The following is a 21,639-nucleotide window of genomic DNA, read 5'->3' on the forward strand; positions in this document are numbered from 1 at the left end:
ATCACACTACCAAGACATGGAATCAAAGCAGCTTTACCCAACACACAGAAACAAACAAAGGAAGGCTGCCTAATTGAGGAGACAAAGAAATATGGCCCAAATGAAAGAACAGAACCCCCCAGAAAAAGCACTAAACAAAATGGCGATAGCTACCCTACCTGATACAGGGTTCAAAACACTGGTGATCAGGATGCTTAGAGAAATGATTGAGTATGGCCACAAAATAAAGGGAGAAATGAAGGTTACACAAAGTGAAATAAAGAAAAATATACAGGGAACCAGCAATGATGGGAAGGAAGCCGGGATACAAATCAACGATTTGGAACAAAAGAAAGAAACAAACATTCACCGAAAATAGAAAGAAGAAACAAGAAATGAAAACAAACAAACAAAGAAAGAATTAGGAACCTCTGGGACAATTTTACATGCGCCAACACCCAAATCATAGTGGTGCCAGAAGGAGAAAAGGAAGAGCAAGAAATCGAAAACTTATTTGAAAAAAATAATGAAAGAAAATGTCCCTAATTTGGTGAAGGAAGTAGACATACAAGTCCAGGAAGCACAGAAAATCCCAAACAAGCTAAACCCAAAGAGGACCACACCAACGCACATCATAATTAAAATGCCTAAGGTTCAAGGTAAAGAGAATCTTAAAAGCAACAAGAGAAAAGAAGAGAGTTATCTACAAAGGAGGTCTCATAAGACTGTCACTTATTTATCAAATGAAACTTTGCAGGCAAGAAGGGACTGGCAAGAAGTATTCAAAGTGATGAAAAGCAAAGACCTACAACCAAGAGTACTCTATCCAGCAAAGCTATCATTTAGAATGGAAGGGCAGATAAAGTGCTTCCCAGACAAGATAAAGCTAAAGGAATTCATCATCACCAAGCCATTATTACAAGAAATGTTAAAGGGACTTATTTAAGAAAAAGAAGAATATCAAAACTATGAACATTAAAATGATAACAAACTCATAACTATCAACAACTGAATCTAAAAAATAAAAATAATAACAGTCTAAGCAAACAACCAGAACAGGAATGGAATCATAGGTATGGGGATCATTTGGAGGGTTATCAGCTGGGAGAGGGAAGAGGGAAATAGAGGTAAATGTTGCAGAGATCAAGAAGCTTAATTGGTAGGAACAAAATAAATGGGGGGATGTTAAGAATAGTATAGGAAAGAGTTAAGTCAAACAATTTATATGCACAACCCATGGACATGAACTAAGGGGTTGGGGTTGCTGGAAGGAAGAGGGATACCGAGCAAAGTGGGGCTAAGGGAAAAGAACTGGGACAACTGCAACAGCATAATCAATAAAATACACTTGTAAAAAAAGAGCCAGGATAAGACTATTTAAGTAAAATCATATATAGTTACTCAAATAGAAAAGTTCTAAATATTTGAGAAACAGAAAAACAATTACACAAAGATTGAAAAGTAATTACCAAATTGTAAACAAAAAGCAATGATAGAATTCTATACAACATGCAATGAAAATTTAGTCAGTTATAGAAATTATTCACACAGTAGAATTAAAATGAAATGCAATTCAGTTAAGAAAAATATGGAAAGCAGTAATTCTAAAAGAAGTGTTGAATGCAAACTGTAATCGAAAAAAGAAAAAAAAACGTGAAAAGACCCTAACGCTAAAAGCAGATAGTTAATCAGATGTGAATCTACACTATAAAATAGCAATAAAATAAAATGACAGAGCAACCAATGTTACTGTGGGTTTTTCATGACAAGAAACCAAGCAAAAAAACATGGCTGTATAATACAGAAACTGGAATAACAGTGTTACTTTACAATTGGCATAAAACAAAAACATATAGAGAGACCCTATAATAAATGAAATGCTGCAAAAGAGGAAACAGTGGTGAGAGAGTGAAAAGGAGGGAGGGAAATATTAAAGTGCCCCCCATGAAGAAAATACAATTATATATTTAAAGCAGAGATCAGCATACTTTTTCTTTAAAGGGAAAGAAAGTAAATATTTTAGGTTTCCCAGACCACATACAGTCTCTGTTATATGGTCCTCTTTCTTTTCTCCAAACATTTAAAAATATAAAAACAATTCTTGGCACCTGGACCATACAAAAACAGTCCACAGACTGCAGTTTGCCAACCCTTGATTTAGTCTTAAATTAAGAGCACAAATTAATTTCCATTCAAACTTAAGGATAAAACAGTAAACACAAGCTATATATGTAAAACTATGCTTAGGGAAAAAAATGTAGATGATCAGTTTAAAATATCTTTTAAAGTTATAAAGACTATGTCGATATATATTAATAACATTATTAATGTGTAACAAATGCCTTTAAAGAGAAACCGTAACTTCTGAAATTATTATTTATACATATCATAAAACTTATCTAATTTAATATAAATGTACTTATGTTACAGAATGGGCGTCTCCAAAAATCCCCAGAGCCTGCAGGTTGGGGGATGGGAAAAGGAAACAGCTTTTAAGATGCCTTCACATGCCTGTGCCTAGTGGCTAGTGTCTGTTACACAAATAGCTTTGGTTCTCTTAAGGCTCCAGGAAGATGGGAGGGGTTTTGGACCATGGGATGCTGCAGAAAGCATACAGGGCATGTGCAGGGTTCTGTGAACGGTCAGAACTGGTTACCACACCCACTGCATCAGTAGATGCAGTCAGGGGTTTAAAAATAGACAGCAGACATTTTAGGGGGTCCTCCATGCGGTTTTGAGAAGGGAGAACATCATTCAGCTTTGAAAGGGCAAAGGGAGAACCAAGCATGATCCAATGCAACACGGCACATGTTTTCCTGGGCTGTGATAGGGAAGCTGATGACATCGTACCCCAGATCCTGAAGGAGACAGCTGACAGATAAGGGATGGGGAACTTCTGGGCATGTTTTTGGTTTCTAGCTTTTTGGGGAGCAAGGGAAGTGTTGGGTCCCATGGGAGACAGGGCTCTGAGCTGAAGTGCTCACTGCCCTCCCCAGGTTGGACTATTGTAAATAAAGACCTGTTTTCCTCAACACTAGTTGTTGGGTTTTACACCAACACGCCACGTGAAAGAACCCCCTTTCGCTCTCTAACAGTTTTAGCGAGCCCAGATGGGGCTAATGGACCCTGTAGCCAGGTTCGCTCTGTAACACTTACATCAGCTCTCTACTAAATATAAGGAAAGCTAGCAGTGATAAGAGCAAACAGACAAATAGTGGGGGGGAGGGCAGGCGGGAGGCTGCAAACTGTCCAGTGAGGCTGGTAAATTAAATGAATATATAAAACCTTTAGATTTGTGTAATCTGAAAAGACTATAATCATCCTTTCAAAAAGTTTAAAATTGAGATTTAATTGACATACAACATCATATTAGTTTTGGGTATACAGCATAATGATTCAGTATTTGTACATACTGTGAAATGATCACCACAATAAGTCTAGTTAACATGTATCACCATCGTCAGTTAAATAGTTTTTTATCCTCTTAGCAACTTCAAATATACATTACAGTACTGTTAATTATAGTCACCATGCTGTACCTTATATGGCTATTAGGTATTTATTTTATAGCTGGAAGTTTGTATTATTTCACCTTCTTCACCCATTTTACCTTCTCCCCAAATTGTTCATTGTGTAGACCCCCCCCCAAAAAAAGATCCATACAAGTGTTGAAAAATTTTGAAGCTTTATATTTATTTACTAACTGCCAAAACAACATCAGGACCAAGTATACCAATAGAGTTCCTGTGGATTCAAATTCTAAGATATGTTCTAGAATTCATGAAACCACCCAGAAAAACTTACAACAGTTATAGACAGGAAAGGCAGATCTCTTAAAGCAGGTATTCACATGGTAAATCAACTGACATTCAGTATACTATCAGTGTTTGTTGGGCCCAAAGAGAAAAAAAGGACATAAAAGAATTTTTGCATGTTAAATTCCCATAATTAACTACCAAAGGAATCAATGTGTTCAACTTTGCTAAAACATTCTTTTTAAAGCTTAAGGAAATGGTTAACCTTAATAGATCTTCAACACAATGCATTTGACTTGGTACCCTCTCTGTGCTACAATCAATTGAGAAATATTAACTACAAAAGTAAAAAAGGTTCATAACAACCATAATCACTTACTGTATGATATGTAAACATTGATCTCCTGAACTTTAATTCTACATTGTCAGCCTAGAAAGAATGTCTAGATCATGCTGTCGTAACAGTTTTGGCTAATTACTGGTGAGCACTAGGACCCTGGGCTAGTCCAAGGAGATTTTCTGCCTTAGGGAAAAGGTCGTCGGCAGCCATCCGTCTCCAGAGACGATGGTGTAGCTTCTTAAGAGTCTATCTGCACCGCCGAGAATGGCTGTGCAGTCCGACTCGGGAGTGACACGGTATCTGTCTCCTCCCGTGTTGAATCGACATCTTGCGATGACGCTGGAGTGTCCTCTCCAGTGAAGTGAAGCTACAGAGCCTGGGCAGGGTGATATGGAGGGTCTGCTGTTGCCCATGCAGCAGACCCCCCCTCTCTTCGCAGCTGAAGGGTCCAAGGGAAAGACGGAGTCAATACAGCTTGGCTTCAGGTGCGCCGCAGGAGTTGCCGGTGTTGACTACAATGTCAAACCGCCTTAGGGACTCCGGCTCCGGATTTTCTGTCGGGGTTTACTCCCTTAGCCTTTCCCCTGAAGAGGTATGCCGCAAGGCAGCGGAGGTTTTTTGGAGTCAGAGTTTTCCTTCTCTGATGTGCCCTGACTGGAAGATCGAACCAGCGACACTTAGCTCGCAGGCCGACGCTCAATCCACTGAGCCAAACCAGCCAGGGAGAGGGAAAAGGTAAACTTGTAGATATTTACTTTCTAGCACTGGCAACATTTACAACAGGGGAGATTATGGACAGGTACTGAGCTCTGAAAGAACTGAGTGCACAGACTCTCTTCCTAATGACTTTTAAAGACAAACACCACTTTCCTCCATTCTGAAACCTACAGAAAGTCCTACACTTGTTTACTGGGAAAGCGTATAATTCAGAAGTCAAAGCCATCTTTCTAATTAATATGTCACATTTCACTGTGGCGGCCTGGTATCTATGGTGATGCAGAAACTCATCCAGATTAAAATATCTGTCACCTATTTTTGAAAGCTAGTTAGAGACTGAGGTAATAGAAATTGTTGCATTCCTGAAAATACCATAAGGAGGTCTCTATGGCTCTTGTCAATGAAAGATTCTGAGGCTCAGTAGGAAAGAGAGAAAGAAATGAGTCAAGAAAGAGCTGTAGAGAAAGCCACACATCTGTGGCAAAGACTGCCAATTAAATTGTTTTTACTAAATAGTGATATGGTTTACTCCAGCAGGTGTACTTTAAGTTATTAATCCTGACAATTTTTTAATAAACAAAGTGATCATCTTTTCCATATAGAAATAATATGGCTTCTGTGAGGATAGAAGTTTACTTATGCATGTTTTATGTAGCAAGAAACAACAGTGTCTCAGTGTTATAGGAGAGAGCAGCAGAGGGGAAACAAAGGCAGGACCTTCACCATTGCAATCTAACAATCTCAGAGGAGGCTAGAAACAGAAGGAGACATGCCTCACCTGCTAACTCAGCAGTCCTGGGCCTGGTCTGATAATATTGTCAGGTGTTCCAACATCACAAGAAACACTATGTTAGCACAGGAGGAGGAAAGTCCTTGAAATTCTAGGTATCCTTTCCACTATCTGGGAAGGAAATCTTTTGACTGTGTTTTCATCCCAAGGCCAGAAAGGCAGGAGAGAGTCCACAGAGTCCAAAAGGGAAGAGACTCATAAAACAACTTTGGTTAATTGCTTACCTCTGGTCACTATCTGTTTTATGAGGGAGTCCCTAATGCTTACCGAAAGAGCCCATAAATAACTTTGGGTACTGCTCCAACTTTAATTAACTGCCTCACCCTTCACTGAAGTGTTTTAACAACAAGATGAATAAATTGAGTCTGGAACAAGATAAGGATTAGGGATAACAGATCCCCACCCATACCTAAGTTTGGGTAGTGACGTTCTCCAAGAAAAGCTGGCACCACCTTTAACTGTCAATCAATATGTAACTCCTTTACCATCATCTCACCAACTATGTAAGTCCTCAGAACAAAGGACTCACCCTCTCTGGCCACATTAGGGCAAGCTTGCCACACCAGCCTTTGGCCACCCTTGCTTTTGCTCTCCCATTCGCTAATAAACTCTGCTTGCATGCTAATAGATTTGCTGATGTGTAAATCTTTACAAGTAACAGCAAGAAGAATCAGGTCTCTCCCACTGACATCAGTATCAAAATAGTCATGTATTTTGTGTATTCAAAAACAGAACATTTTAAATACTGTAATAGAGACCACCTAATACTACAAAGCTATCAAAAACCTACAAATAAATACAGCTCATTTAAGGAATTGACTAGGAAAAATCAAAGAGAAGTTATCAGCATTTAATAAAAAATATTTTGGTTTTGGAAAAAAATGCCTAAAAAAGAAACTGCTCTAACTTTCTTTAAATAAAGTTTTACAATTAATTTACTGGCAACTCTGCTTCACAGTACAGCACCAACACAGAGGCTCATACACTGTGGTAGGGTAGATCCTCATAGTCAGCCAGCCTGAAGGTTTACCTCACACACAAAAATCTCACCAACATTCAAGACTCAACTACAAGAGGAGTTCACAAAACCCAAACAAGGGACATTCCTGGAGCACTGAGCTCAGGTGAAAAGGAAGATTGAGCCTCTGAGCCCCACTAGATATCTACAACATAAAACCACCATAACAAAATTGAGAGACATAGCAAGTCTACTTAACACATTGTTGACTGGCAATTTTATACAAAAGCTATTCCATACACCAGCTATTTTTTCATAATTGAATATAAAAATGAAACAATATACAAAAACTTTTTCAAAATCCTCTATTACTGTCAGTTTTAAGAATTGTATAAGCTAATATAAGTGCAGACACAAATTAAGTCGTTATCGTTCAACAACATTTGGACTTGAAAACAAGTTTTTTCATGACCTATCAACAATATATTAGTACACAGAAACAAACAATAAAAGGCAGACAAAATGAGACAGAGAAACATGCCCCAAATGAAAGAACAAGAGAAATCCCCAGAAAAAGAAATAAATGAAATAGAAGCAACCAAGTTAACAGATTCAGAGTTCAAAACAAGTTTTTAAGAATGCTCAAAAAATTTAGAGGATAAATGGATAATCTAAGTCAGAACTTAAAGAGATAATAAGCATTTAATAAAAACATTAAAAAGGCCATTCAGAAATTAAGAATATAATCTCTGAAATGAAGAATATACTAGAAATAATCAACAGCAGGTTAGATGAAGCAGAGAACCAAATCAGTAATTTAGAAGACAAGATCACAGGAAAGACCCAAACAGAATAACAAAAAGAAAAAAGAATTTTTTAAAATGAGGATAGTCTAAGGGACCTTGGAGACAACATCAAGAGTAACAACATTCATATCATAGGGATAAAAGGAAAAAAAACAGGGAACAAGGGATCCAGAACCTATTTGAAAAAATAAAGGCTGAGAAGTTCCCTAACCAGCCCTGGTCATGTTGCTCAGTTGGTTGAAGCATTGTCTCATGCACCAAAAGTTTGTGGGTTCGATTCCAGGTCAGGGCACACACCTAGGTTGCAGGTTCGATCCTCAGTCAGGGCATGTATAGGAAGCAACCAGTTGATATTTTCCCTACCGTTGATGTTTCTCCAATTGATGTTTCTCTCTCTACCCCTCAACCCCCGTCTGTCCCTCCCCACTCCCTTCCTCTTTCTCTAAAGCAATGAAAAATGTCCTCGGAAGAGGATTAAAAAAAAAAAAGTTCCCAACTCAGAGGAAAAAGACACATCTGTCCAACAAGCAAAAAGAATCCTGATCAATATAAATCCAAAGAGGCTCACAACAAGACACATCATAATTAAAACAGCAAAGCTTGAAGACACAGAGAATCTTAAGAACAGCAATAAAAAGACACTTAGTTACCTACAAGGAAGCTCCATAATGCTGTCACCTGATTTTTCAACAGAAACACTTCAGGCCTGAGGGATTTGCACAATATATTCAAAGTGATATAAAGCAAGGACCTATAATACAACCAAGACTACTCTGCCTGGCAAGAATATCATTTAAAATTGAACATAAAATCAAGAGCTTCCTAGACAAGAAAAAGATAAAAGATTTTAAAGGGTCTGCGTTAAGAAGAAAGAAAAAAAGGAGGAGCAGTTATAAAACATAAAATAGCAAAAAATATGTACCTATGAATAATTAATTTAAATGTAAACAGATTAAATGCTTGAATCAAAAGACTCAGGATAAGTAAACAAGACCCATATAGATGCTGCATATAAGAGACCCACCTCAGAATGAAAGATACAGACTAAAAGCAAAGAGATGGAAAAAGATATTTCATGAAAATAGAAACAAAAACACAAAAAGCTTGGGTAGCAATAGCTATGTCACACAAAATAGCCTTTAATACAAAGGCTATAATAAGAAACAAAGAAAGACATTAAAGGGATCAATCAAACAAGAGGATGTAACACTTGTAAACATTTATGCACCCAACATAGGAGCACCTAAATATAGACAACAAAGCTTAATGGACACAGGATAAAGATCAACAATAATACAGTCATAGTAGGGATTTTAACACCCCATTGACACTAACAATTAGATCTTCCAGACAGAAAATCAATAAGGAAATAGCAGCCCTAAAAGGCACACTAGACCAGAAGGATTTAATTTATATTTTCAAAGCACTGCACCTCAAAGCAGCAGAATACACATTCTTTTCAAGTGTACATGAAACATCTATAACAGACCATATGCTGAGACACAAAACAAATATCAATAAACTGAAAAAGATTGAAATAATATTCAACATCTTTTCTAACCACAATGGTATGAAACTAGAAATCAATTACAAGAAAAAAAACTGAAAAACATACAAACACATGGATGATAAATAATATGTTACTTAGCACTTTCACAGGTCCTCCCCCAGGCAATGGGGCCAGAATTTAGTAGCTGGTGCTGAAAGAAAATCCTGGGTTGCATCCTTGCACTGGGACTGTGCCAGTGGCAGCTGTCACTCAGTGGTACAGAGGAAAAAAAAATGTTACTAAACAATGAATGGGTTAACAATGAGATCAAGGAGGAAATCAAACATTACCTTGAGAAAAATGAAAACTACGGAATTTCCTCAGAAAACTAAAAATGGAACTGCCTTTTGATCCAGTGATTCCACTACTGCGATTATACCCAAAGAATCCTGAAACATCAATTCAGAAGAACATATGCACCCCTATGTTCATAGCAGTGCTGTTTACAATAGCTAAGTGCTGGAAACAGCCTAAGTGCCCATCAGTGGATGAATAGATCAAAAAACTGTGGTAGGGTTATGCAATGTACTACTACACAGCAGAAAGAAAGAAGGAACTCCTACCTTTTGCGACAGCATGGGTAGAACTGGAGAGTGTTATGCTAAGTGAAATAAGCCAGGCAGCGAAAGACAAATACCATATAATCTCACCTAATACTGGAACCTAATGAACAAAACAAATGAGCAGAATAGAAGCAGAGGCATGGAAACAAGGAACAGCCTGACAGTGACCAGAAGGGAGGGGGTAGGGGGAAAAGGGGAGAAAGAAAGGGAAGGGGTTTAGTCAAGGAACTAGTATAAATGACCCATGGACATGGACAACAGGGTGGGGACTGACTGTGGGAGAAGGGGGAGGTTGGTGGGACAGAGGAGAGCAATGGGAGAAAAATGGCACAACTGTAATAGAACAATTAAAAAAATAAAATAGGAGCTCATTCACAACATACACATACATTAAATCACAACTTTGTACACTTTGCACAATGTGCACTTTGTACACTTACACAATGTTATATGTCCATTATATCTCTATAAAGATGGGAGAAAATTAAATAGGAATTTTAAGCAGTGATAAAAGAAGTCAGAGAAGATGTAGTAAAACAACAGAAAGAGACAAAGCATGAGGCAAAAGAATTCACAAGAAAAAGAAAAAGGAAAAAAAATAAAGCTACCTTAAATTTGATAGACCTAAATTTGCTTTAGCAAGGAATGTGAAGATGAGAATTGAGAAAAGCTAGTAAGAAAGATATGGACATGAACAAAGAGTTTAAAAAAATATTGGCTTAAAATGATAAATATAGAAGACAAGCAAAAAAGACAGTGATACATAATTGGTGTCACCAAAGATAAGAATCAAATAAATAGAATAGAAAAATCAGTATTTAAAGGTATAATTCATAAACCTTTTCTGGAAACAATATTTTAATTTATATTTTTTTATGGGCAAACTAAGTCCCAGTGGAAAAAATTGACATACAACAATGAACCCCAAAACACATCATAATAAACTTTCTGGGCTTCAAAGATAAAGAAAGATCCTTTGGGCCTGCAAGTAAAAATATGAAATCACATATAAGGGGAAAAACCAAGCAACCCTCAAAATTTTCCACATCATTTTGCACAATCAGATGCCAGCAGAACAATGCCCAAACTATTTTTAAAAATCTAAATTTTATCACCAACCAAATATTAAATTTATGATATCAGACTAGATTTTGAATATGCAAAATCCCATCGAGTATAGTTTGCACACGTCTTACTGATCTAACCTAATGGAGGGAGATTCTGGACAACTAATGAAAGAGAATCCATGCTGAATGAACAATTATGTGGTGAAAATTAAATCCTTTAAACCATAGTTCTAAAATAAAACTGAGAGAATCATTGTTTCAGAGAGGGAATTTAATATTATAAATCATGATACTATAGTAATATTCTAACTAGATAAAGTGGTACTGGGGTGTAAAAGAAAAAAAGGTCAAAATATATCATTTAAAGCTAATAAATCAAGTAATAAGTGGCATATCTAATGCTACAATGTCAGATATAGGAGAAAAAAATTAAATCATGTGGTGGGGGAGGTATAAGAAATTAGAAAAAAGTAAATGTATAATAATTCTGCTTTTATTACTCATGGAGTCTTATAGGTATTATCATAGGAAACTAAGTATTAAAATTAGAGTTATGAAAAAATCTCTTTAAAAACTAAAATCAGAACTCAAACCTTCATATTATTAAAAGAAATGTAAACACACAATGCAAAAATTCCAAGCAGAAAATTAAAATAATGTGAATGACCAAATGAAAATAGAAAACACAAATATTAGAATGAAACTTATTAATAACTGCAAATGTGGCAAAAAGAAATAGTATAATAGTATAATAGTTCTACAAACTTTGGTATTTTTTTTTCTAGCATTTTTGGTTCATTCCTGTGACTAAAATATAGTAAAATATTAAAAACTGCATAAAGATATCTGTGCTCATATACATACATATATAGCAATAAGCAATTCACAGTTAAAAATTTTTCTTTTAAGTGAGGATATTTATTATTTTATTTATCTGAAAGTCCGCAGATAGGTGGTTCCAAAGAGTTGATTCAGTGGCTTAAGAATGTCACTGGTGACCCAGGATTATGTCCTGAAGACAGCACTGTCCAAAAACAGGAGAGAAGTTGTTTTTAAATTTTATTAAATTTATTGGGGTGACATGGGTTAATATATTGTATAGGTTTCAAGTGTACAATAAAAATTTTTAAATCATTTATATACATAAAGCTTTAAATCTCTAATGTTGTAATAGTAAGAATATTAGATAAACACAAGTCTTCTGATATTGCACTATCTGAAATGTTAATTTCTACCTTTCTTGCAACTAAATGTGCTGGACTAATATAAATTTTCTATAGAAATATTTATCTTAATTAAAAGTTGATGCATATTTTCATTGTCATGTCCTCAGTCCCTGCTCTTGTTTCATGTATTTATTTTTCATTTCTATTCTCTCACTGACTACTCCCCTCACTGGGTGCTTACCCTATGCGAGGTTTACTATTCAGTGCTTTTAGGTATACTATTTCATTTGATTTCACCCACAACCCAGGGGCAGGGTGCTATCATTTTGCAATAATCCCCAACTGAGTGAAACAAGTCAGAATTAGGATAGAGGCTTCAAAAGAGTGACATATGGATGTGCCAATAGCCAAGTTAGTATTTGCTCAGCACACTCAGGGGTTGCTGCTCTAGCTGCTGTTTCCTACTTCATTTCTTGCAGGTCTTTAAATATTGGTAATTTCAGCTCAACCGGCTTTTTTTCTTCCTTCTGTCAGTCATGTTCCTTTGGGTCAAACAGCACATGAGTCTTTGACCTAGTACCAAAGAAGCATCCATGTCCATTATCTTAGAAGAACATTTTATGGAAGCCAAGGTGGCCTTACTGCCTCTTGAACATTGTGTGCTCAGCCCAGGTCCAGGCTTCATGGCTCCATCAGGAAATTGGAGAAACTCTGAGCTGCAGAGCAGGATCCACATCTTCAGTGTCCTAACCAATCTGGTAAAGGGACAACTGCCAGTCGTGTCAGTTACCACCTTTTCTCAAGTGCAATGGAGACATGCCGGGATGTGTCACTAAGCATTACCTGACCAAACCTGTACAAGATACTGAAAACTCTGACTGTGGATCCTAAGTATGCAAAAATTGATAGCCTCTTTATGCAAATATGAAGCCCTATATGGATACAGCTAAAGCATTGGCCTTTATGATTTTATTCCTACATGAAATTTGGTAGAATAAATTTGCTCTTTAAAAAAATTTTTTGTCAATTATTGCACTTATATACTGACTAACTCCCAAGTCATAATCCATAAAAATGCTCCCAAATCCAATGTAGGGAGATTTTAAGCCAAGTACTGAGAGGGGGCAGGGAGAGAGGGAGAGAGAGAATGAGAGAACTTACTGCACTGTTAAAATTCTTCAGAGAAGTATTTGGTTATGGTTTATCAGATCTTCTATTTTGTTTCTCAAGACTTCATTTCTGTCTTACTATATATTTGGAAGTAGTGTGTTTAAATAAGATTTTCAACAATCGAGTATCTCTAGAATAGTCTCTGGTTACTTTCTTATTCCTGCAAAAGAATATATTCAGCATAGCTGGAAAAAAAAGTTGATGTGTAATCCCTTGAACAGTTGGAGAAGAAGGTATCTTCTTTCATTTGATGTAGACAAGTATCTTATTTATCTTCATAGTGAGACCTAGAGGCAAGATATAACTGGCAGCAGATAAAACTAATCTCCAGTGTTAAAAGTTAGGATAATAGTTACCTTTCGAAAATAAGAAGAGAGAAGTGATTGTTAAAGGATTGTAGCAGACTCTCTGGGGCTGTGTTTTGATTTTACAGTTGTGTTCACATGGTGGTATTTCAATATTTATGTATGTCTACAAGTTGTTACCTTTTCATTAAGTATATAATAATTTTAAAAGTTTACTTAGTAACTGACAGTTATATATTTTAATTTGCAACAATTAAGAATGAAAAGTCAAATAAGGAACTTTCTGATTTAGAGACTACATAAGTTAATTAGTTATAAATTTATTTTCATCGAGTTCAAATGCACAAAATAAAATTCCTGGTTTAAAGCATATAGACAAAAATGGGTATTAAAGACTGTACTTGGATCCAATACTAAAAGAGCTGGATGCAAAACAAATGTAGAACTGAGATTTACATCTGATTTGTTTTTTTCTTTTTTACTAGAATTATTGGGGTGACAATGGTTAATAAAATTATATAGCTTTCAGCTGTACAACACTGTAATATATCATCTATATATTGTATTGTGTCTTCACTACCCCAAGTGATTTGTTGATTCTACTATATTAGTACCTTTCGATTTCTTCTAATTCAAAAAATTAACATCAGGAAATTAACACCTAAGGAGAAATCTCAAGTCAACATTGTTCTTTAATTATGGCAGAGTGGTTATTAAGGGTGGAAGGTCTGGATTTAGAGTGGTTAATGTTTTGATCCAAACTATAACATTTACTAGCTGTCTATTCTTCAACAAATTATTTAAGCTCTCAGCTCCAGGTCAAGATGGTGGTGAAGGTAAATGCAGTACTCGGATCTTTCCACAACCATATCGAAATTACAACTAAACTACAGAACAACATCATTCAGAACCACCTTAAATCTAGCTGAACATAAGTCCAATAACTAAGGACATATAGAAGAAGTCACATTGAGATTGGTAGGAGGGGAAAAGATGCGGAATGGGCTGGTCCCACCAAACATGTGGCAATTATAAATTGGGAAGGATGTCTTGGCTTTGGAGGTACTCCCTGAGGGGAAAGGGATCCCAGACCCAGCGCAGGACCCAGCCCAGGATTCCAGTACCAGAAAGAGAAGTCCATATAACTTTCAGCTATAAAAACTAGCGGGGACTGTGACAGACAGAGATAAAAGGCTCTGGAACCCAAGTATTCCTTTCAAAGGGTCCGGTTCTTGGACTTAATGTGACTCACTCACTCTGAGCTGCAGTGCTAGGGCAGCACCTCAAAAGGCACCAGGGACATATGGGGAGGAATGGAATTACCTGGCTTCAAGACAAGGGCTGAAGGGATAGCTTTCTCCCAAATAGAAGTGCTGGCAGAGGTCATTATTCCATTGCTGAGTCCTCCACAACACAGCCAGCAGACAGGCACTATAGCTGAGTCTCCATCAACCTGGCTAACACTTTTCTATCTACACTGGTGATTCCCTGGGACACCTCCCCAACACACACACTTGCAGGCCCACCAAAGCTGTTTCTAGTGATCTTTCCTTACAAACAGCCTGTCTTGGCTTATGCTATGGACGTGCCTAAAATCTCTCAAACAAGCAGCATCTGGCCTTGGCTTGTCCCATACCTCTTGCTAAATGGCCCCAGCCCTGGCACTAGAAGCAGCAAGCCATGGTTTGCAGTTTGGAAATCCATTGGAAATAGACATACAAATCCAGGAAGCACAGAGAGTTCCAAACAAGATGAACCCAAAGAGGCCCACAACAAGAAAGAAAAATATTTAAAATATGAATAATAAAATGGCAATAAATACATATTTATCAACAAAATGATTTTAAATGCAAATGGAATAAATGCTCCAATCAAAACACATATAGTGACTTAATAGATAACAAAACAAGACCCTTACATATGGTATCTACAAGACTCACTTCCAATCAAAATACACACACAGACCGAAAATAAAGGAATGGAAAAAGGTATTTCATAAAAATGGAAACAAGAAAAGCTGAAGTAGTAATACTTATGCCAGTCAAAACAGACTTTAAAACAAATTATAACAAGAGACAAAGAAGGACCCAGCAATTACACTTCCAGGTATTTAACCAAAGTAACCCAAAACACTAAATCAAAAAAACATATGCATCCATAAGTTCACTGTAGCATTATCTACAACAGCAAAGATATGGAAGCAACCTAAGTGTTCAACAATAGATGAATGAATAAAGAAGAAATGGTGCATATATACAAGAAATATGAGTCAGCCATAATGGGAAAAAAAGAATAATAAAATTTTTCCATTTGCAACAACATGGATAGACCGAGAAATTATTTTATTGAGTGAAATAACTCAGGCAGAGAAAGACAATGCCATATATTTCACTTATATGTGGAACCTAAAAGAAATACACAAACAAGCAGAACAGAAACAGACTCATAGATACAGAAAACACTAACAGTTGCCAGATGTTATGTGGCTTGGGGGCTGTGTGAAAGAGGTGGTAGGGTTAAGTAAATCGGTAGTTACACAATAGTCATGGGGATATAAAGTACACCATAGTGAATAGAGTCAATAATATTGTAATAACTATGAATGGTGTCTGATGGGTACTAGATTTATTGGGAAAATCACTTCATAAGTTACATAAATGTGTAATCACTGAATTGTCCACCTGAAACTAATATAATATTGTATATCAACTGTAATTAGAAAACAAAAAATAGACTTCCGGCCAAGATGGAGGCTTAGACGGACACGCTAGGTCTCCCTCTACAACTATAGAGGAATACAACTACTTCAAAACAAAGGATAACTAGAAATTCCAGAAAATAAAACTACACGGAAGTCCAACATATGAAGTTATAAACCAGCGGTGCCATTTGGGCAGGTAGGAGTTAAAGAGGGCAGTGCTGTTTGCAGTCGCACCGGAGCAGCAGGCAGCGAGGAATCCCGGCTGCGCAAGCCCCTGGCGGTGCGCGACCCCGGCGAGGAGTCCCGGCTACGCAAGCCCCTGGCGGTGCGCGACCCCGGCGAGGAATCCCGGCGGCCAAGCCCCTGGCAGTGCGCGACTCCGGAGCTGGGGAGAGCGGCCGCCGCATCGCCTTGAACAGTGAGGCCCAGGGGGGCGGGAGGACAGATCCCGGTCTCCTAGCTGAATAACTGTGTGAATCCATCTTGGACCCCCGCCCCCAAAGAAAGCACCACAGGGCTGCGAAATAGGTCGCGGACAGGCAGGCGCCGGTCGCTAATTTGTGACGCGTACACAGGCACTGCCCCCGACAGCCAGCCCAAGAAAACAAAACGCATCTGTCAAAATGAGGCAGGCAACTATAGAAATACCGGTAACACAACTCACCAGGCAGCAGATAGAGAACCTGACAGATGAACAGATAAGAAACCTGTCAGAGGCTCAGTTCTGGGCCATTGTTATCGGGTGGCTTACAGAATTCACAAAAGAGCAGGAAAAAGATATGAAAGAAGCGAAAAACTTTCATAACGAAAGGAACAAAACCGCATACGAGACAGAAGGAAAGGAAATAAAATCCAGAGTTCATTTCAACAAACTGGAATATGGAGAAGGAACAAGCAGTCAACCAATGCAGCGAGAGGAAATGGGAAGCAACAATGAAAGGATCAGAAACCTCTGGGACAGCTATAAAAGGCCCAACATAAGAATCATTGGTTTGCCAGAGAATGAGGAAGATGAACTAGAACTTGAAAAATGGAGTGAAAATATAATAAAGGAGAACTTCCCAGACTTGGGGAAGGGAATAGACCTGCAGGTCCAGGAAGCAAGGAAAGTTCCCAAGAGACTGGACCCAGGGAGAACCACTCCAAGACACATTATAATCAAAATGTCAAAAATTAAAGATAAAGAGAGAATCTTAAAAGCAGCAAGAGAGAAGAAAAGAATTATGTACAAAGGGGTCCCAATTAGACTATCAGCTGACTTCTCAAGGGAAACCCTACAGGCAAGAAGAGACTGGCAAGAAATATTCAAAGTAATGAAAATCCAAAACCTACAACCACGAATACTCTATCCAGCGAAATTGTCATTCAGAATAGAAGGACAGAGAAAGTGTTTCCAGGACAAAATAAAACTGAAAGAGTTCATTAGATCCAAACCACTGTTATATGAGATGTTAAAGGGACTGGTTTAAAAAAAAAACAGAAGCTAGGGAGATGAAACAAAGGCAAACTAAATAGGCAACGAGAGTGGAAGAGGAACTGTGGGTACGGGAAGCATATTGGGGGGAAGTCAACAGGGAGGGGGAATGGGGAAAGGGAGGGAGATGATATAGGAATTGGGGATCAAGGTAGGAGGGAATGGAATAGACGGAGAGAGGTTGGGAGGAACTGTATGCACAACTAATGGACATAATCTAAAAGGGGGGGACAACTGGAGGGAGGGGGGCCACCGGGTGGAGGGGAGCAGAGGGAAGGGAAATTGGCACAAATGTAATAATTTAATCAATAAAACACATTAAATCTGAAAAAAAAAAATAAAAGAAAACAAAAAATAATTAAAATGGAAAATTATATAAGCTCTCAGTGTCCTCATTAAAAATAACTTTTTGTAATCCTCATCTAAGGATATATTTTTCTTTTTAATTGATTTTAGAGAGACAGAAAGGAAGAGAGGGGGTTGGAGTAAGAGAAATAGTGATGTGAGAGAGAAACATCGATTGGTTGCCTCCCATACACTCCCCAACAGGGATCATACCCACAACCTAGGTATGTGCCCTGACTGGGGATCAAACCTGCAGTCTTTTTTTGTGTATGGGACAATGCTCCAGCCAAGTGAGCCACCAGGCCAGGGCCTCATTTTTAATATACAAATTATAATAATATCAACTTTACTGGACTGCTGAAAGGTTTCAGTGAATAACAGTGCCTTGAACAAGGTAAGCATACTCAACAGGTTACTCTCCATTTACATATATAAATATTATATGAAAATTATTTTGTATTATATACATTATACATTAGAAATATTTAATAAAAGAATCTATATTTAGCCAGCAAAGATGGAGGCATAGGTAGACATGGTTTACTTCCTTGCACTGCCATAAGAAGGATCACAACTAATCTCAAAACAAAAAACCAGAGCTGCCATAATACCGAAGTCCAACAACCAAGGATTTAAAGAAGAAATATACATCCAGACGGCGCCACAAAGCAGTGAAATGGCTCATTGCACATTGATGAATACCTAAGGCTCAACCCCTTACAACTTAATAGGTGCAGCAACAGAGAGTCAAAGCAGCTCTACCTGGTATGCAGAAACAAACACAGGGAGGCAGCAAAATTAAGGAGACAAAGAAATATGGCTAAAATGAAAGAACAAAACAAAATAGAGATAACCATTTCAAAACACTGGTGATAAGGATGCTCAGAGAACTCACTAAGTATGGCAAATACATAAGGGAAGAAATGAAGGCTACCCTAAGTACAATAAAGAAAAATCCACAGAGAACCAATAACGAAAGGAAGGAAGCTGGGGTTCAGATCAATGAACTGGAATATAAGGAAGAAATAAACAGTCAACCAGTACAGAATGAAGAAACAAGATTTCAAAAAAAAAAGGAGAGAATAAGATGACTCTGGGACATCTCCAAAGTGTCAAAAGGGCCAACACCCAAATCATAGGGATGCCAGAAGGAGAAGAGGAAGAGCAAGAAATTGAAAACTTATATTAAAAAATAATGAAAGAAAACTTACCTAATTTGGCAAAGAAAATAGACATACTGTACAAGTCCAGGAAGCACAGACAGTCCCAAACAAGCTGGACCCAAAGGGGATCACACAGAGACACATCATAATTAAAATGCCAAAGGTTAAAGATAAAGAGAGATTCTTAAAAGCAGCAAGAGAAAAGAAGAGAGTTACCTACAAATGAGTTCTCTTAAGACTATCAGCTGATTTCTCAAAAGGAACTTTGCAGGCAAGAAGGGACTGGTAGGAAATATTCAAAGTTATAAAAGGCAAGGACCTACACCCAAGACTACTCTATCCAGCAAAGCTATCATTTAGAATGGAAGGGCAGATAAAGTGCTTCCCAGACAAGGTAAAGTTAAAGGAGTTCATCATCTACCAAGACCTTATTATATGAAATGTTAAAGGGACTTATTTAAGAAAACGAAGATCAAAATTGTGAACATTAAAATAACAACAAACTCATAACTATCAACAACTGAATCTAAAAATCAAAAACAAAAACCAACTAAGCAAACAACCAGAACAGGAACAGAATCATAGATATGGAGATCATATGGAGAGTTATCAGTGGGGAGGGGAAATGGGGAGAATCGGGGAGAAGGTACAGGGATTAAGAAGTAATTGGTAGGAACAAAAATAGACAGGGGGATGTTAAGAATAGTAAAGGAAATGAAGAAGCCCCAGAACTTATATGCCCGACCCATGGACATGAATTAAGGGGGGGACTGCTGGAGGGAAGAGGGGTACCGGGCAGAGGGGAGCAAAGGGAAAAAGACTGGGGCAACTGTAATAGTATAATCTATAAAATATAGTTTAAAAAAATAAAAATAAAATAATATATATTTAAAATTCAATAATTTATCTTAAATCTTTCCTATATTCACTTTATGCCCAATTCAAATTATAATTTTTTAGTGACAAAATGAAAATATGTATTACTTTTGTACTCACTGTTTAATGTTCATCCGTATTATATTTTTCACAGTAAAAAGGTGATATTTTGATTACCTGAGTCTCCACACCCTGCTCCAGTAGGCGTTTAGCTTGATTTTCCACTTCAAGTCGAGCTCTTGCAATAAAAAGCAGATCATTTTCTATTACCTCAATTCCAGAAAGATCAACTCCTTGAGAAAGATAGTCTATTTAAAAAAAAGACAACACACATGTTTAAATATTTCAGTATCGAATACATATCAAGGTATCAAAGCAAAATGTCTAACTTGTTCAAAATACTGCAGATTTGCTGTTTAATACTATTCCATTACATAATCTATATCTAAAACAAATCTGTATTTTTAAAAATACCTAAAATTTTTCTACTCAATAAATAACGTTAGTCCAGAGCAAAATGTTTTAAATAAGAGTTGGTAAAGCAGGAATAGAAAGTATGGTTATCAAAATTCAAAGTAACCTCAATAGATTATATAAAAAGTAGTGTTAAATTTATTTTAGTGTAAATAAACTCATAATCTTAGAAATTTCTTAATTTGCAAGACCACTTTAAAAAGTTATTCTATAATGACAAAGCATTTGGAATAAATGTAATTTGGAGAATGATTAATAAATTACGAAAAAAAAACCTTAACATGAATCTAGTTTAAATGATCATGCAGTTATAATAGTGACTCATACTGAAAAACTTTCATGATATTACTGAATGCAAAAAAGAAAAGAAAGAAAAGTTACACAGAGGATTTCAATCTTTATTACATATAGAGAGAGGCAAGAAGTGTGAAAAGATATCTACCAAAATGTTAACAGTTGTCTCTGCATATTTAGAATCTGAGAAATTTTTTTTTTTTGGCTTAATCTTAGACATATCTAGGTTAACTAAAATGTTACAAATAAAGGTTAAAGTTTCATTAAGTATCATAAGACACCATTCTAAAACTTGTATTCCCTATTTTATTAAGATAAATTATTCCTAACATAATTGATTTAGATAGATGACTTTGTTTTCCAATTACTCAACAGAATATCAAATGTGTTTTTCACTGTTTTCTCTTAATTAGAATTTTAAACTTTAAGTCTTATTTAAAAATACCCTTAACATTTATATACTATCATGTCTTATTTAAACTGGATGCCAACTACTACAACTACTACCTAGGTAAAACTATATTAAAGTATCCAGTACAATGCTAACCACTTAGCGACCCTCGTATATCTGCTGACTATAGAACTTGTATAGAACATAATTAGTTCTATACAAAAGGACAAAAGGAAATGATGTAAAGGGCAGGTGAATATGGTTATTGCTAACTATACTTCAACCATGACCCTTTTTAAAAAGCATATATCTAGTGGGACATTTGCCTACCACAAGGGAAAGACTATTGAAAATGCCTTTAAATCATTTGGGCTTAGAGTCTATCTCATAATTTACTTACTAGGTGAACATAGTTAAGTGATATAGTTTCACTGAGCTTTATTTTTATATCTATAAATGCCAACAATTTAAAATTCATGCCCTTTGGAGACACTAAATGAGCTGGTCCAACACCCACGTGTGGCGGTTAAGAATCAAGGAGGGATATCTCACTGCAGAGGTCCTCCATGACGAGCTAGAGGCCCAAGCCCCACAGCAGGCTCCCCAGCACTGAGCACCAGTGCTAGAAAGAGAAGTCCCCACAACAGCCAGCTGCGAAAATCAGCAGAATTCCGTTCCAGTGAGATGGAGGGGTGATGTGCACCCGGGAACCCTCTTAAAGGGCCCAAGTACAGACTCACTCTATCACAAACATCC

The 21,639-nt window shown here is 37.0% G+C and overlaps 1 protein-coding gene and 1 non-coding gene across 3 annotated transcripts in view; one reads left to right on the forward strand and one right to left on the reverse strand.

Annotated features, from left to right (window-relative positions):
* COG5 (component of oligomeric golgi complex 5) overlaps positions 1–21,639 on the reverse strand; it is a 393,705-nt gene that overhangs the window by 198,170 nt on the left and 173,896 nt on the right. For both annotated transcript variants that reach the window (XM_090287339.1, XM_090287341.1), the window contains exon 7: positions 19,902–20,032. In XM_090287339.1, coding sequence (XP_090143465.1) covers positions 19,902–20,032 — 131 coding nt within the window. The remainder of the gene's footprint in view (positions 1–19,901; positions 20,033–21,639) is intronic.
* Positions 8,990–9,118, forward strand: LOC150001770 (small nucleolar RNA SNORA30/SNORA37 family). Its single transcript, XR_016513223.1, has one exon. It is a non-coding gene; the product is annotated as a small nucleolar RNA SNORA30/SNORA37 family (small nucleolar RNA).

The sequence above is a fragment of the Furipterus horrens genome, unplaced genomic scaffold, assembly GCF_987537825.1.
Source record: "Furipterus horrens unplaced genomic scaffold, mFurHor1.1.pri manual_scaffold_9, whole genome shotgun sequence".
In the NCBI taxonomy this organism is placed as follows: Eukaryota; Metazoa; Chordata; class Mammalia; order Chiroptera; family Furipteridae; genus Furipterus; species Furipterus horrens.